This window comes from Diceros bicornis, chromosome 34 (assembly GCF_020826845.1).
Source record: "Diceros bicornis minor isolate mBicDic1 chromosome 34, mDicBic1.mat.cur, whole genome shotgun sequence".
Classification (NCBI taxonomy): Eukaryota; Metazoa; Chordata; class Mammalia; order Perissodactyla; family Rhinocerotidae; genus Diceros; species Diceros bicornis.
The window spans coordinates 36,410,887-36,425,937 of record NC_080773.1 but is presented as its reverse complement, the minus strand read 5'-3'; the positions used below and the strand labels follow the sequence as shown (position 1 = coordinate 36,425,937).

At 40.6% G+C, this 15,051-nt stretch overlaps 2 protein-coding genes across 6 annotated transcripts in view; both read right to left on the bottom strand.

Moving 5' to 3' along the window:
- LOC131397527 (zinc finger protein 211-like) overlaps positions 1-15,051 on the bottom strand; it is a 114,091-nt gene that overhangs the window by 73,407 nt on the left and 25,633 nt on the right. The gene's annotated exons all lie outside the window — the stretch shown is intronic.
- The window catches only part of LOC131397516 (zinc finger protein 345-like), a 60,306-nt gene continuing 49,677 nt past the window's right edge, over positions 4,423-15,051 (bottom strand). For 4 of the 5 annotated variants that reach the window (XM_058530539.1, XM_058530538.1, XM_058530537.1 and 1 more), the window contains one exon: positions 4,423-9,485. In XM_058530539.1, the coding sequence (XP_058386522.1) occupies positions 6,988-9,485 (2,498 nt within the window). In that variant the 3' untranslated portion in view covers positions 4,423-6,987. The remainder of the gene's footprint in view (positions 9,486-15,051) is intronic. The other variant, XM_058530540.1, reaches the window with a different exon arrangement.

The following is a 15,051-nucleotide window of genomic DNA, read 5'->3' as shown; positions in this document are numbered from 1 at the left end:
AAATTTGCAGATTTTTGCTCCTAGAACATCACAAGAGTTCACACTGGAGAAAGGCCCTATGAGTGCAGTGAATGTTGGAAATCCTTTGCCTACAACTCCAGTTTCCTAAGACATCAGAATGTTCACATGGGGTGAAGGCCTTCACCTAAGACAGTACCGTGTTATAGACTGAATTATTTCACCCCTACCTCTACCCCACCATTCTTGTTTGAAGCCTTAACGCCCAATTTGACTACATTTGGAGATAGGGCCCTAAAGGTGGTAATTAAGGTTAAATGAGGCCTGATGTGATAAGACTAGCATCCTTATGAGAAGAGGAAGAGACATCAGAGGCCTCTCTCTCTCTCTATGCATGTATGCATAGAGAAATCTGATCTGGAAGCTAGAACACCAAGATCAAGGTGCCATGAGGGGGCCATCAAGGTTGATTTCTCCTGAGGCATCTCTCCTTTGCTTGCAGATGGCCACCTTCTGGCTGTGTCCTCAAATGGCCTTTTCTCTGTGCGTGTGCTTCCCTGGTGTCTTTTCCTTTAACTATAAAAACAGCAGTTATATTGTATTAAAGCTTCACCCTTATGATCTCATTTAACTTTAACTGTCTCTTTAAATGCACTAACTCCAAATACAGTCGTATTAGGATTAAGGCTTCATATGTGAATTTCGAGGGGACACTGATCAGTATATAACAATTGTTTTTGTGTACTGAAGGATATAGCCTCAATGTTTTGTGCTATTCATAATGTAACAGCCATAGACACTATATACTTTTTAGTATAATCTGCTTTCTTAACACATTGTTCATCACTTTCTAAAGTCTAGACATTCAATAAAACAAGCAAGCACTGGTTTGTAGTGATTGTCAATTTTCCTGGTGTAAATACTCCTTCCATGGCCAATTTCAAGCTGCCAAAATGATGTCAGTGTAAATGGAGCTGGGAGAGATGTGCAGTAGCACAACATTACATTCTGTTCCCACATGCGGATTCAGTAGTAATAAATAGCCTCAAGGACATAGGTAATGGCAAAACCTGGTAACATAATTAGGCAGTGACAAATGTTGAGAATCACCTTTGCTTTTTTAACAGCTATTGAAATACGGTCACTTATTATTCACGGTAGCTATGTTTTCTAAAGCCACTGTTGTTATGGTAGTTATGATCTCTAAAGCAGTGGTTTCGTATGCACTAATTCAGTGTTTGTAATACTGAATTTTTGCATACAAAACCATTGCTCCTAGAGGAAATACAGGTTTAGGTTCCTTACAGCCTCAGTCACAACATTTTTGTCCACTGATCAATACATAACATTGTTTCATGTATATTTCTGTTTAAAGACACCTTATTTGCTGTCTGTTGATTTATTAACATAGGACTTGCAGCCAACAGCACTGTAACTCATGCCTGAACAAAACTTATCTAACACACATACGTTCTTTCTAAGGCACATCACAGCGTTGTGCTTAGGAATACTAGACAGCACATAAGCACTACATTTCAGGGCCATTTTAAACAGCAGAATAACCAATAAAAAGTACAAACGTGGCACTAAGTAGACCATAGAAAGGACACTTGTTTATGACAGCTGAAAGCAGAAGAGAACCAACCTTAGCTGTGACCATTACTAATTTTATTCTCTTTAAACTGACACACACACTTTTTGCCTTAAATACAATGTATTCTAAAAAGCATATTTGTCTCTCCCCTAACTAGGAAAACCAGTTCAACTTGACAAAAGGAAGTTTATCATGAAAATAAAAACATGAAATCAAAATACTGCTCTGAATCCCAGGGAGCTCCCAGGTCCTGCTCAGGGCTGCTCTCTCTGATAAAAAAGGGAAATTAGTAACAGGGGGACATTACAGATGCAGCACGACTCCAAGACTTTGTCCTGACAACACTCAGAAGGAAAAAGAAAGGAAGAAGGACCAGCTTTTTCAGAGTGTCAATGCATGCCACCTGATACCATTACTGTGTGCCGTCTAAAATCATCTCCTAGACCAGTGCAGGAGCTGGGCCCAGGCCTTCGGAAACAAGGGACGATGGTGCAGCCCTCAAGGGCGTTTTTACTGAGATTGTGTTGTTCAGGAAGATATGTGGGGAGCACCAGGGCAAATGTCTTTCCAGGGGTGCTGCCTGACTTACCCTCTCTTCTGAGAACAGCCCCTCACCCACGACCCTGCTACGGGGCTGTGGGGACACTTGGCCCAACCAGGCTGAGTCAGTCAGCTTCCCTCCTGTGGAATCTGGAATAAGGAGCTCAGACTGAGGCCCAAATGTGCTGGGCACAAGGGTGAAGGTTTGTGTTTAGAAAGACAATGTTTCTCCCCAAAGATACCTAATTTAGACATAGGGAGACTGGAAAGGAGGAAATCGGTCTAGAACACGGTGAGAGGTAGAGGGAGGAAGACGGGTGAGTTTCACTGGTCTTCGTACCAGCGAGGCCTGTTTGAGAGGGCAGAATCAAGGAGGCTGTGGATCCCCTGCGTGGAGAGGGGAGCCCTTACCCAGTGAGACCAGGAGTGAATAGGCCTCCGGCATCACCTGCAAATACAGAATGCCTGAGCTCTGTGTTGGGCTCAAAGGGGAAGAGAACGTGGCCTTTGGTCATAACATAATTGTGTCTGACAGAAAAGCCTCCCATGGATGAAGCCACTGGAGAAACAATCAATGGGATTCTCTTGAGAACTTGGGGGCAGACGGTAAGTGCTCTCGGCCATCAGAGGAATGGGGGAAAATGATCATGACAGTAACTCCAACAATAAAAACAGCAGCAGCAGCTGACCTTCCCTGGTCCTTGCCATGTGTCTGCCCTGGGCTGAGAGCTTCACATGCTGAGATAAAGGGATTCAACTACCCAGTTCTGGATCTAGATTCAGGGGTATGAATCCAGCCTCTTGAATGTGACACCTGTCTTGCCTTCTCCACTCCCAGAAGCTGCTCCAAGGACACAAGCCTCGAGATAGTAATGTGATGTTGAGTCTGTAAAATAAATGTGACTGAATCCAGTTAGGGTCTCTATATAAACTTTTAATTAAGATTTGGCAGGTGGGTGTGGAAAACTACTTGTCTTGTGGCTGCCCAAGACAAGCACTCTGAGTTCCCTTGCTCATTAAAACTGCCACCTACTAATCTGGAGTGGTCTGCCTGTTTCTTCAGTCTTGCTCTGTCCTCCATGTATTGGGGCCAATTTCAGATTACACCCAGGAAGCTCCCAAGGATGTTGTGAACTAACAGAATTAGAGAAAATACTCAAAATGCAAATGCTGGAAATCTGGTGCTGCTAAATGCTCACTGTTGTTACTTTTATTGACCCTCACAGAGGCCAAGGTACATGTCACAGTCAGTGACCTGCCCTCCAGGAGCTCTAGTGAATCACCTAGAGACTCCCTGGTGGGGAACCCACACTGAGACCTCAGTACCCTGCAGCCCCCTCCTGCCTGCCGGTGGCAGAGGGGTGACTTGCCCCAGGATTGTCACCACACGCACATGTAGACCACAGGTGCAGCTGCTGTGCAATGAATGGGTGCCTCAGCTCTTCACCTCTTCCAACAGCCCAGGAGCAGGGTCACCCCTAATCCCCATTTTATACAGGAGGAAACTGAGGCCTAAAGTAGAGCCACTGTCTGTGAGCTGCAGTGGTGGTCAGCAATCTGAGATTCAAACTCCAGCCACTTGAGGAGTCTGATCACCGCCTTCCTCTTTCCCTCCCCACTGGGCTTTGAATGTCCAGGCCATCCTGATGCCAATTGGTTCCCTATCTGCTCCAACCCACCAATGAAGATCAGGAAAATCAGCAAACACTACAAAGCAAGACATTACTGTATTATGGAATGTCTGGACTTAAGAAACAGATGGAGGATGTTAACAATACAGACTAATCTTAAAAGTGTATGGTATATGTGCCCATTACATTGTGCATAGCAAAAAAATTGAAAAGAATTAAGATATATTCTTTCAGTATTAAAAACAATTAACCCATTAAGCAAAGAAGTCACTCATGTATTCAAGAATGAGTGAAATTCTAATATATATCTTTCTTGCTTCATTGTCCTGTTTTTGAAAGAAAAGGAAAATGGCCAAAGTTCACAAAATAGGCAAAAGTTAGGAGCAGACATTTTATCAGAGACATACAGATAGCAAATAAACATTTGAAAACTGCTCATCAGGAATCTTTAAGAAAATGCAATTAAAACAAAGTGAAATACCACTACAAACTAATTAAAACGGCTAAATTAAAAATGATAAGCCAAGCCAAGTAATCACTACAACGTGGAGAGATGGAACTCTCATACCCTGCTGGTAAGAATGAAAAAAGGTATAATCATTTTAGATCACAATTTGTTAGTTTTTTCAAAAGTTAACACTTACCTACCCTGTGACTCAGACATTACACCCAAAGTTATTGAAAAAAGATAAACATATATCCATATAAAGAACTGTACACGTTTGTACAAGCTTTATTTACAATAGTCAAAACACTGGTAATAATTCAAATGTCCATAAAGAGATGAATGGATAAACTAATAGTGGTATATCCAAAGGTAGCAAAAAAACAAAAAGCAAGTTGACCTTCTTGTATTATTGATGAATCTCAAAGTAATTATGCAACATGAAGGAAACCAGAAAAAAAAATTAAACATTTAATGACTCCAATCATATACATTCTAGAAAATGCAAAGGTATCTGTAGTAAGAGAAAGTAAATCAATGGTTATTTGGAGGGTGGTGACAGGCAGGGAAAGAGACCATAGAAGGACATAAGGCAAATTACACAGTGACAGATATCTTCACTACCAGGACTGTGATGATGTTTTCATAGGTTCTTATGTATGTCAAAACTTATCAAATACTACACTTTAAATACGTGCAGTTTATTACATGTAAACTATACCTTAATAAAGCTTTAAAAATGGCTCAAGATAAAAAAGTCTTTATTGGTCATTTTTTTGGAAAATAGGTTTGGCAACCCTATATTCACTCCACTATCTATCTCCTCATGCTCTCTGGGAGTCAGTCTTGCCTCAGTGGCAGCAAATACTGGCTACTAACAAAGGATATTTCCATTGGAGTCAAGAGGAATGCTGGCTAGGTCACGAGAGTCACATCCCTGGACTACTTTTCTCTTTGTTTTCCTCCCCGTGCAGCAATGGCCTTGAGGTGAACATCACTGAGAGACTACACTACAGGAATCCCCAAGATCTTTTGATTATTTTCTCTGACAATGACTTCAGCTACACAAGATAAACAAACCTGAGGCCCTGAGATTTGTGTAAAAACTGATCCTACACAGTCACTGTCACAAAAACATTTCTGGATGCACTTCTAGAAGAGGCACATTCCATCTAGTTGGCTGCAGTCTTCTCCAATCCCTAATACAGTGCACTTTCAGTAGCAGTTATGGTTTCCCCTGACCCCAGTGGTGTTACAACCACTGACCATCACCCGTGGATTTGTGGACATCAGGGCACATGGTTCTTTGCAGGACCTAGGGAAGAAATTCCCATCAACAGTGCTGACATCCCCTGTGAACAATGGAAAACATTCATGCTGCTCCAAGAACAACTTGAGATTGTCACATCTGATTCCTCCTCAGGGTGACCTGAATCTCCAAAAACTCACAGCATCCAAGCTTCAAATGATGACCAGAAAGCCCTACAGTGGTTCCTAGGTTGTTGGCAGCAGTGCAAATTTGGCCCAAACTGGCGAGCTCTTTTTTGCCATTATACTGTACCCTCTGAGGCACACAAAGTTTGAGACCCCAATAAAAATTGTGCACCCTTCATACTTGTGGAGCCCAAACCTGTTTATAAAACATCGCACACAGTAAACAGAACACCCTAAATGAAAGAAAACTTAAACAGCAAGGCTTTCGTATTGTACAAACCAAAGCAATGTGAGCACACTTTGGATTAGCGACCTGAAAGCGGGAACGATTCATCACGTGAGAACAACATGTCCCTGAAAAACGGTTGTCCTTCTCTGCAAGTTGCCAGCCAAACTCATATGATATTGTCTGGACCAACATTGGGTCAGGTCCTTGCCCAAACTAGTTAGAACGGAATACGGACCCCCTAACACCTCAGGCTACTCCTAATTTACTCCAATACCTGAGAGAACAGAGGTCAGCTTCCCTGAGCACATTGAGGTGGTGATTGATGCACACTGTGTAGACCTGCCAGGTGGCAAAGGTGAAATGGCTTCCACAACAAGAACATGGCAGTGACATAAATCTTGAAAGAGCCCTGAGCAAGTTATAAAGTGCAACATAGCTACACATGCTTCCCACATAACTGGAACTTATGTGGAATCTCCCCACTGTGGACAACTGGACGTATAAGATCGAATTCAGATAGATGGTTCTTCAAGGTTTCTTCCAGTGTGGTTACACTGAACAAAGAAATTGCACATTCCCTTGTACCTCTAAGGCCTTTCTTCAGTGTGAACTCTATGATGTGTAATGAGGTAAATCCTTTGGGTAAAGGAATTCTCACATTCCCTGGACTGATAAGGCCTTTCTCTTGTGAACTCTCTGAAGACAGTGGAGAGTGGAACTACAGGTAAAAGATTTCCCACAATGACTACACTCGTAAGGCTTTTCTCCAGTGTGAACTCTCTGATGTTGACTCAACTGGGAACTATCCCTAAAGGATTTCCCACATTCACTGTATTCAAAACAGTTTTCTCCTGTATGAACTCTCTGCTGACAATGGTGGGTAGAACCAGAGGTAAGACTTCTCACATTTACTGCACCCATAAGGCTTTCTCTTCTGTAACTTTCTGATGATAATGAAGGGCGGAGGTAGAGGATTTCACACATTCACCACACTCATAAGATCTTTCTCCTTTGCCAGCTCTCTGGTGTACACTAAGGGCAATTCTTTGGGTAAAGGATTTCCTACATTCACTACACTCATAAAACCTTGATGCAATGTGAACTATTAATATTGAAGGAACACAGACCTGTAGCTAAAGAATTTCCCACGTGGGCTTCACTCATAAGACTTTGATCCAGTGTGAAGTCTCTGGTGTTGACGCAGTGCAGAGCTTTGGGTAAAAGATTTCCCACATTTACTGCACTCATAAGGCCTTTCTCCAGTGTGAATTCTCTGATGTTGACGGAGCGCAGAGATTTGCCTGAAAGATTTCCCACATTCACCACACTCATAAGGCCTTTCTCCTGTGTGAACTCTCCGATGCTGAATGAGTGCCGAGCTCTTGGGAAAAGATTTCCCACATTCACTACACTCATAAGGCCTTGACCCGGTGTGAACACTCTGATGATAACGAAGGCCAGAGCTAGACGAAAAAGATTTCCCACATACACTACATGTATAAGGCTTTTCTCCAGTGTGAACTCGCCAGTGTTCAATGAGATAAGAATTTCCTCTAAATGACTTCCCACATTCAGTGCATACATATGGCCTTTTGCTTGTGTGAACTCTTTGATGATCACGGAGAGTGGAACTAGAGGTAAAAGATTTCCCACATTCACTGCACTCATAAGGCCTTTCTCCAGTGTGAACTTCCTGATGATAACGGAGAGTCCTCCTAGTGGTGAAAGATTTCCCACATTCACTGCACTCATAAGGCCTTTCTCCTGTGTGAACTCGCTGGTGTATAAGAAGGTGATATCTTTGGATAAAGGATTTCCCACATTCATTGCACTCATAAGGCCTTTCTCCAGTGTGAACTCTCTGGTGATTACTGAGATTGGAACCAGATGAAAAAGATTTCCCACATTCACTGCACTCATAAGGTCTCTCTCCTGTGTGAACTCTCTGGTGTATAACAAGGTGATATCTTTGGATAAAGAATTTCCCACATTCAGTGCACTCATAAGGCCTTTCTCCTGTGTGAACTCTCTGGTGATTACTGAGGTTGGAACCAGATGAAAAAGATTTTCCACATTCACTGCACTGATAAGGTCTTTCTCCAGTATGAACTATCTGATGATAATGGAGTTTGGAGCTAGAGATGAAACATTCACCACATTCACTACACTGATAAGGTCTTTCTCCAGTATGAACTCTCTGATGATAATGGAGTTGGGAGCTAGAGATAAAACATTTTCCACATTCACTACATTCATAAGGTCGTTTCCCAGCATGAACTCTCTGATGATAACGGAGGCCAGGGCGAGAGGTAAAACATTTCCCACATTCACTACACTCATAAGGCCTAGATCCACTGTGAACTCTCTGATGATAACGGAGGCCAGGGCGAGAGATAAAAGATTTCCCACATTCGTTACACACATAAGATCTTTTTACACTATGAACTCTCTGGTGTTGAGTGAGATAAGATGGATGGCTAAAGGATTTCCAACATTCACTGCACTCATAAGGCCTTTTTCCTGTGTGTACTCTCTGGTGTAGAATGAGTATCGAGGTATTGCTAAAAGATTTCCCACATTTACTGCACTGAAAAGGCCTTTGTCCTGTATGTACTCTCCGGTGGAGAATGAGTACCACGCTGTTGGTAAAAGATTTCCCACATTCACTGCATTCATAAGGCCTTTCTCCAGTGTGAACTCTCCAGTGTACAATGAGATAGAATTTTCTTCTAAAAGATTTCCCACACTCAGTGCACTCATAACGCCTTTCTCCAGTGTGAACTGTTCGTTGTCGAATAAGGGTGGATCTACAGCTAAAAGACCGTGCACATTCACTGCACAAGTAACAACTTTCTCCAAGGTGACTTCTCAAAGGATAAATGAGGATGGATTTTTGGTTAAAGGATTGTCCACATTTGCTGCACTTGCATGGCCTTGTTCCAGAATGAACTTTTCGGTGCTGACTAAGGGTTGAGGTTCGCCTAAAAGACTTGCCACATTCTCCACACACGTGAAGCCTTCTTCTAGCATGGAGTCTCTCGTGCACAACAAATGAGCATTTGCACCTGAATGTTTTCCCACATTCATGGCATACAAAACACTGTCTTCCTGTGTGGACACCCTGGTCCTGACAAAGTGTGTGTCTGGGGCTGAAGGGTTTCTTGCATTCTGCCCAGATGTAATGACTTTTTCTGCTTTGTAAAGTGTCACCACACTGCGTGATTTTCTTTGGCTTCTCCGTGGTGTGGGTGGTCTGTTCCTTGAGATGTCTAGAGCTGTCCAAGAAGTCTTTCTCAACTTCCTCAGGGGTAAAGGGGTTCTCTGACATGTGGAACCTGCAGCTCTTTGCAAGGGAGGCCCTGTCCACAATGCTTCTAAAGGGTTTATCTCTCATGTGCTGCCTCTGGTGTTTTCGGAGGTTTGTACTGAAATAAAATAGTTTTGTACACACCCCACACCCGAACACTTTCTGGCAGTGTTGTGTTCCTTGGTGCTCAGCCAAGTGCAAAATATCTCTAAAGACCAGACTACACGACTCACAGGGGTGGGTCTTCTGCGAAGTTGAAGATGCCTTGGGAGTCCTGGCCTGTAACACACGTACAGTAATGCTGTGTTCAAAAGGAGCCTCTGCATCCTCTGCTCCACTCCAGCAACCTGAACACAAAGAAACCCTGGTGAAGTACATGTTGACTTTAGAGGGAAGGGGAAACCCCATCACAAATCTGCATCTGCCACATCTAGGAAGGAGTCTATGGAATGTTTTTCCGGACAAAGGGGTTGGAATCCAGTTGGGAAAGTGACTACGGGGCATTACGGGACCCCTAAGGAAAAAGAATGGTGGAGAACTCACCAGGGATGGACACAAGGATAGGGTGTGACATAAAGAAGAGAGGCATATTTTAAAACTTGTTCCTCTGCCAAAGGATTCCTACAGGACCTTTATTGCTGGTGACGTGAGGCTGTGTAGAAGCAAGTGTCCAAACCCAGGAAAAAACAATTACAGCAGAGTAGCTGCTGTTCAAGGTCAATGTAATGATGTATGCACACTTCATGGCACATGTGGACCAATGTTGCAAAGCAATAGAGTAAGAGCTATGAGAGAAATGGATGAGATATGAAGTCTAGAGAGGTGGAGATTCTCCCTAAACTGGAAGTCAGAGTAGAAAGAACAAGTAGAAAAACTGACTAGAAGACAAAGTATCAACCATGGGGAAGGAAAAGTAGAAATGGAGTGTGGCACTGCAATCACAACAAAACACTGCTTAAATGGGAAACGTTTCAGTTATGATCTGAACACAGATTTGGGGATGTCACACTCTCCCCAGCCTTGGCAGTCCAGATACCTGTGAGTTCACCCTGTGGCCCTGGCTACTGAGAATGCCTACAATCTTTGTCACCCCTGACCTCCGCTGACAAAGCGGCACAGTGATTACATGGCTGGTACCTCCCCAGAGCCAAAACCGCCACATTCTACCCAGCTGGTGACCTCACAAGCAAGCCAAGGTGAAGGTCTTTCCCCACCACAACCAGCCCCTAAAGGCTGGAAATGGTGACTGACCCATCAAATGTGGAGACATCACCAAGAGTCCATAAGGAACATGAAAAATCAAGGAACCATGACATCACCAATGGAGCACAAGTTCCCAGCAAATGAACCCAAAGAAACACAGATCTGCAAACTGCTGGACAAAGAATTCAAAATAATTGTTTTAAGAAAGCTGAGCCAGATCCAAGAAAACACAGATAGACAACTCACTGAAATCAGGAAAATATACAAGAACAAATCAAGAAGTTTAGATATAGAAAGAAAAAAAACTTAAATTCTGAAGCTGAAGAATACAATGAATGAAATAAAAAATGCAATAGAGAGAACCAATAGCCAACTTAAACAAGCAGACTAAAAATGTGTTACTTAGAATCAGGTCATTTCAACTCACCCAGAGGAGAAGAAAGACTATGTAAATTATGGGATGCCATCAAGGGAAAAAATATTCGCATTATGGGAGTGCCACAAGCACAAGTGAGGGAGAAAGGGGCAGAAAGCTTATTTAAATAAGTAATTGCTGAAAACTTCCCAAATCAGGAGAGGGATGTGGACATCCAGGTACATGATACTCATAGGTCACCATACAGATTCAATCCAAAGAGATCGTCACTGAGACACATTATAATAAAACTTTGAAAAAATCAAAGACAAAGACAATTTTGAAAGCAGCAAGAGAAAAGAAACTCATACATGTGAACCCCCATGAGGCTATAAGTGGATTTCTCAGCAGAAACAGGGCTGACCAGGAGGGAGTAAAATGATAAATTTACAATGCTGAAGGAAAAAAACTGCCAAACAAGAATGCTTTATCCACCAAAGCTGTCCTTCAAAAATGAAGGAAAGATGAAGACATTCCTAGACAGACAAAAGCTGAGGGAGTTCATCACCACTCAATCTGCCTAACTAGAAATGCCAAAGTCAGTTCTTCAGGCTGAAATGAAAAGACACTAATTAGTGGGGCCAGCCTGGTGATGTAGTGGTTAAGTTCGCGTGCTCCACTTCAGTGGCCCAGAGTTCGCAGGTTCCGATCCTGGGCGTGGACCTACGCACCACTCATCAAGCCATGCTGTGGTGGCGTCCCATATACAAAATGGAGGAAGACGGGCACAGATGTTAGCACAGGGCCAATCTTCCTCAGCAAAAAGAGGAAGATCGGCAACAGATGTTAGCTCATGGCCAATCTTTCTCACCAAAAAATAATAATGATAATAATAAAAAGACATTAATTAGTAACATAAAAACATATGAAAATACAAAGCACACTGGTAAAGGCAGTTATATAGTCAAATTCAGAACCCACCAATATTGTAATATGGTGGTGTGTAAATCACCTAACTCTGGTATAAAGGATAAAAGACAAGAGTATTAAAAATAACCATAGCCACGATAGTTTCTTAATGGCTACACAATATAAAAATTGTAAACTGAGACATCAAAAAGATAAAGTGCAGGTGGGTGGGATATTAAAAGGGTACTTTTTAAGCGATTGACATTAAGTTGCTATCAGCTTAAAACAGACTGTTATAAGATGTTCTATATAAACCTTATGGTAACCACAAAGCAAAAACCTACAATGAAGAGAAAAGAATCAAAGCACACCACTATGGAAAGTCATCATATCGCAAAGGAAGAGAGGACAAGAGACTACAAAAGAGCCAGAAAAACATTAACAAGATGGCAATTGACAAGTCCTTACAAAATTTTCCAAGCAAAAGACACACAGTGGCTGAACAGATAAACAAAACAAGACTCAATTACATGTTGCCTACAAGAGAGACCCACTTTAGTTCTAAGGGTGCAAATAAGCTGAAACTGAAAGAATCAAAAAAATTATTCCATGCAAATGCAAATCAAAGGAAAGTAGCTTATACATATAAGTAGTTATACCAGACAAAACAGATTTTAACTCAAAATCTGTCACAGGAAACAAAGAAAGTCATTATATAATGATAAAGGAATCAATCCACCTAGAGGATATAACAATTATAAGTATATATGCACCAACATCAGAACACCTAAATATATTAGGCAAGTATTAACATATTGGAAGGTAGAAAAGACAGCAACAAAATACTAACAGCCAACTTCAATACCCATCTTTCAAGAATGGACAGATCATCCAGATGGAAAATCAATAAGGAAATATTTGACTTGAACTACACTTTAGACCAAATGGACCTAACAAACATATATAGAACATTCCATCCAACTATGCATAATAAACATTCTTCTGAAGTGGACACAGAACATTCTCTAGGACAGATCACATCTTAGATCACAAAAAAAGTCTGAACAAATTTAATAACACTGAAATCATATCAACAATCTTATCTGACTCACAAAGGTGTGAAACTAGAAATCAGTAACAGGATGCAAGCTAAAAAGTTCACAAATATGTGGACATGAAACAACACACTCCTGAACAATCAATAGGTTAAAGAAAAAAATCAAAATGAAAAGTAAAATTATCTTGAGACAAACAAAAATGGAAACAAAATATGCTGAAACTTATGAAAAGCAGCAAAAGCAGTTCTATGAATAAAGTTTAGAGCAACCAATACCTACATTAAAAAAAAGGAAAATTTCAAATAAACGACCTAACTTTACACAAGAAACAATAGAAGCAACAACAAACTAAACCCAAATTTAGGAAACGGAAGGAAAAGAACAAAGATAAGAGCAGAAATAAATGAAATATACACTAGAAAAGATCAACAAGCTAAGAGTTGGTTTTTGAAAACAAACTAAATCCACAAACCTTTAGCTAGACTAAGACAGAAAAGAGAGAAGACTCAAATAAATTAAAATCAGAACAGAAACAGGAGACATTAAAACTGATACAGCAGAAACACAAAGATCTTAAGAGACTACTATGAACTGGATTAACTAGAAGAAGTGGATAAATTCCTACAAATATATAATCTATCAAGTCTGAATCACAAAAAAACAGTAAATCTGAATAGACCCATAATGAGTAAGGAAATGGAATCAGTAATCAAAAATCTCCAAATAAAGAAAAGCCCAAGACTAGACAGATTCACTGGTCAATTCTACAAAAGATTTTAAGGAGAATTAATATCAGTCCTTCCTCAGCTCTTCCAAAACATTGAAGAAGAAGGAAAACTCAATTCACGAGGTCAACATTACCCTGATACCAAAGCAAGATAAGGAAACTACACGAAAATTAAATTCAAAGTCAATAATCTTAAACATAGAAGGAAAAATCCTCAACCACATACTAGCAAACCAAATTTAACAGCATATTAAAAGAACCTTACACTATGATCAAGTGGGATTTATCCTTGGGATGCAAGGATGGATCATCATCGTCAAATCAGTAAACAGGATACACCATATTAATAAAATGAAGGATAAAAATCATATAATCATTCAATAGATGCAGAAAAAGCAATAAGGAACTCGAGCATACTTTCATGTTAAAAACTCTCAAGAAGTTAGGTATAGAAGAAATGTACGTCGCTATAATAAAGGCTATACACGATACGCCCATGCTAACACCACACTCAACAGTTAAAAGCTAAAAGCTTTTCCTCTAAAAGCAGAAACAACGGAAGGATGCCCACTCACCTCACTACCTCACAACATAGGTCTGGAAGGCCTAGCCAGAGCACTTAGGCAAGAAAAAGAAACAAAAGGTATCGAAATCACAAAAGAGAAAGTAAAAATCTGTTTGCAGAAGACATGATCTTATAGATAGAAAACCCTAAAGACTCCACCAAAAAATTCTTACAACTAAGAAACTAATTCAGGAAAGCTGCAGGATACAAAATCAACATACAAAAATCAGTTACCTTTCTATATGCTCATAGTGAGGTATCTAAATAAGAAACTAAGAAAGCAATCCACTTGCAACATCATCAAAAACAATGAAAAACATACAAATAAATTTAATTCAGGAGTTGAAAGATTTAGACTCTGAAAACTATAACACACTGACGAAAGAAACTAAAGACACAAATAAATGGAAAGATATCCCATGTTCTCGGATTGGAAGAATTAATATTGTTAAAATGCCCATACTTGCCAATGTGATGTACAGAATCAATGCAATTCCTAACCAAATTACAATGGAATTTTTCACAAAAATAGAAAAGGAATCTGAAAATGCATATGGAACCACAAATGATCCCAAATAGCCAAAGCCATCTTGAGCAAGATCAAAGCTGGAGGTGTCATACTTCCTGATTTCAAACTACATTAGGAAGCTATAGTAATCAAAACAGCATGGTACTGCCATAAAAACACACACACAGAGGAATGGAACAAAATAAAGAGCCCAGAAAAAATCCATACATGGTAAACTAATCTTTGACAGAGGTGCCAAGACCACACAATGGGGAAAGGACAGTTTCTTCAATAAATGGTCTTGGGAAAAATGGATATTCACATGCAAAAAGATGAAATTAGAGCCCTGTCTTCCACCATTAACAACAATGAACTCGAAATGGATTAGAGTTAAAGGTAAGACATGAAAATGCAGAACCCTTTGAAAAAACAGAGAATAAGCTACTTGACAGCAGTCTTCATAATGATTTTTTGGATACGACACCAAAAGTTCAGGGGAAAAAACATCAAAAATAAACACGTGGAACTACATCAAACTAAAAAGCTTCTGCACAGCAAAAGAAACAATCAACAAAATGACAAGGCAAT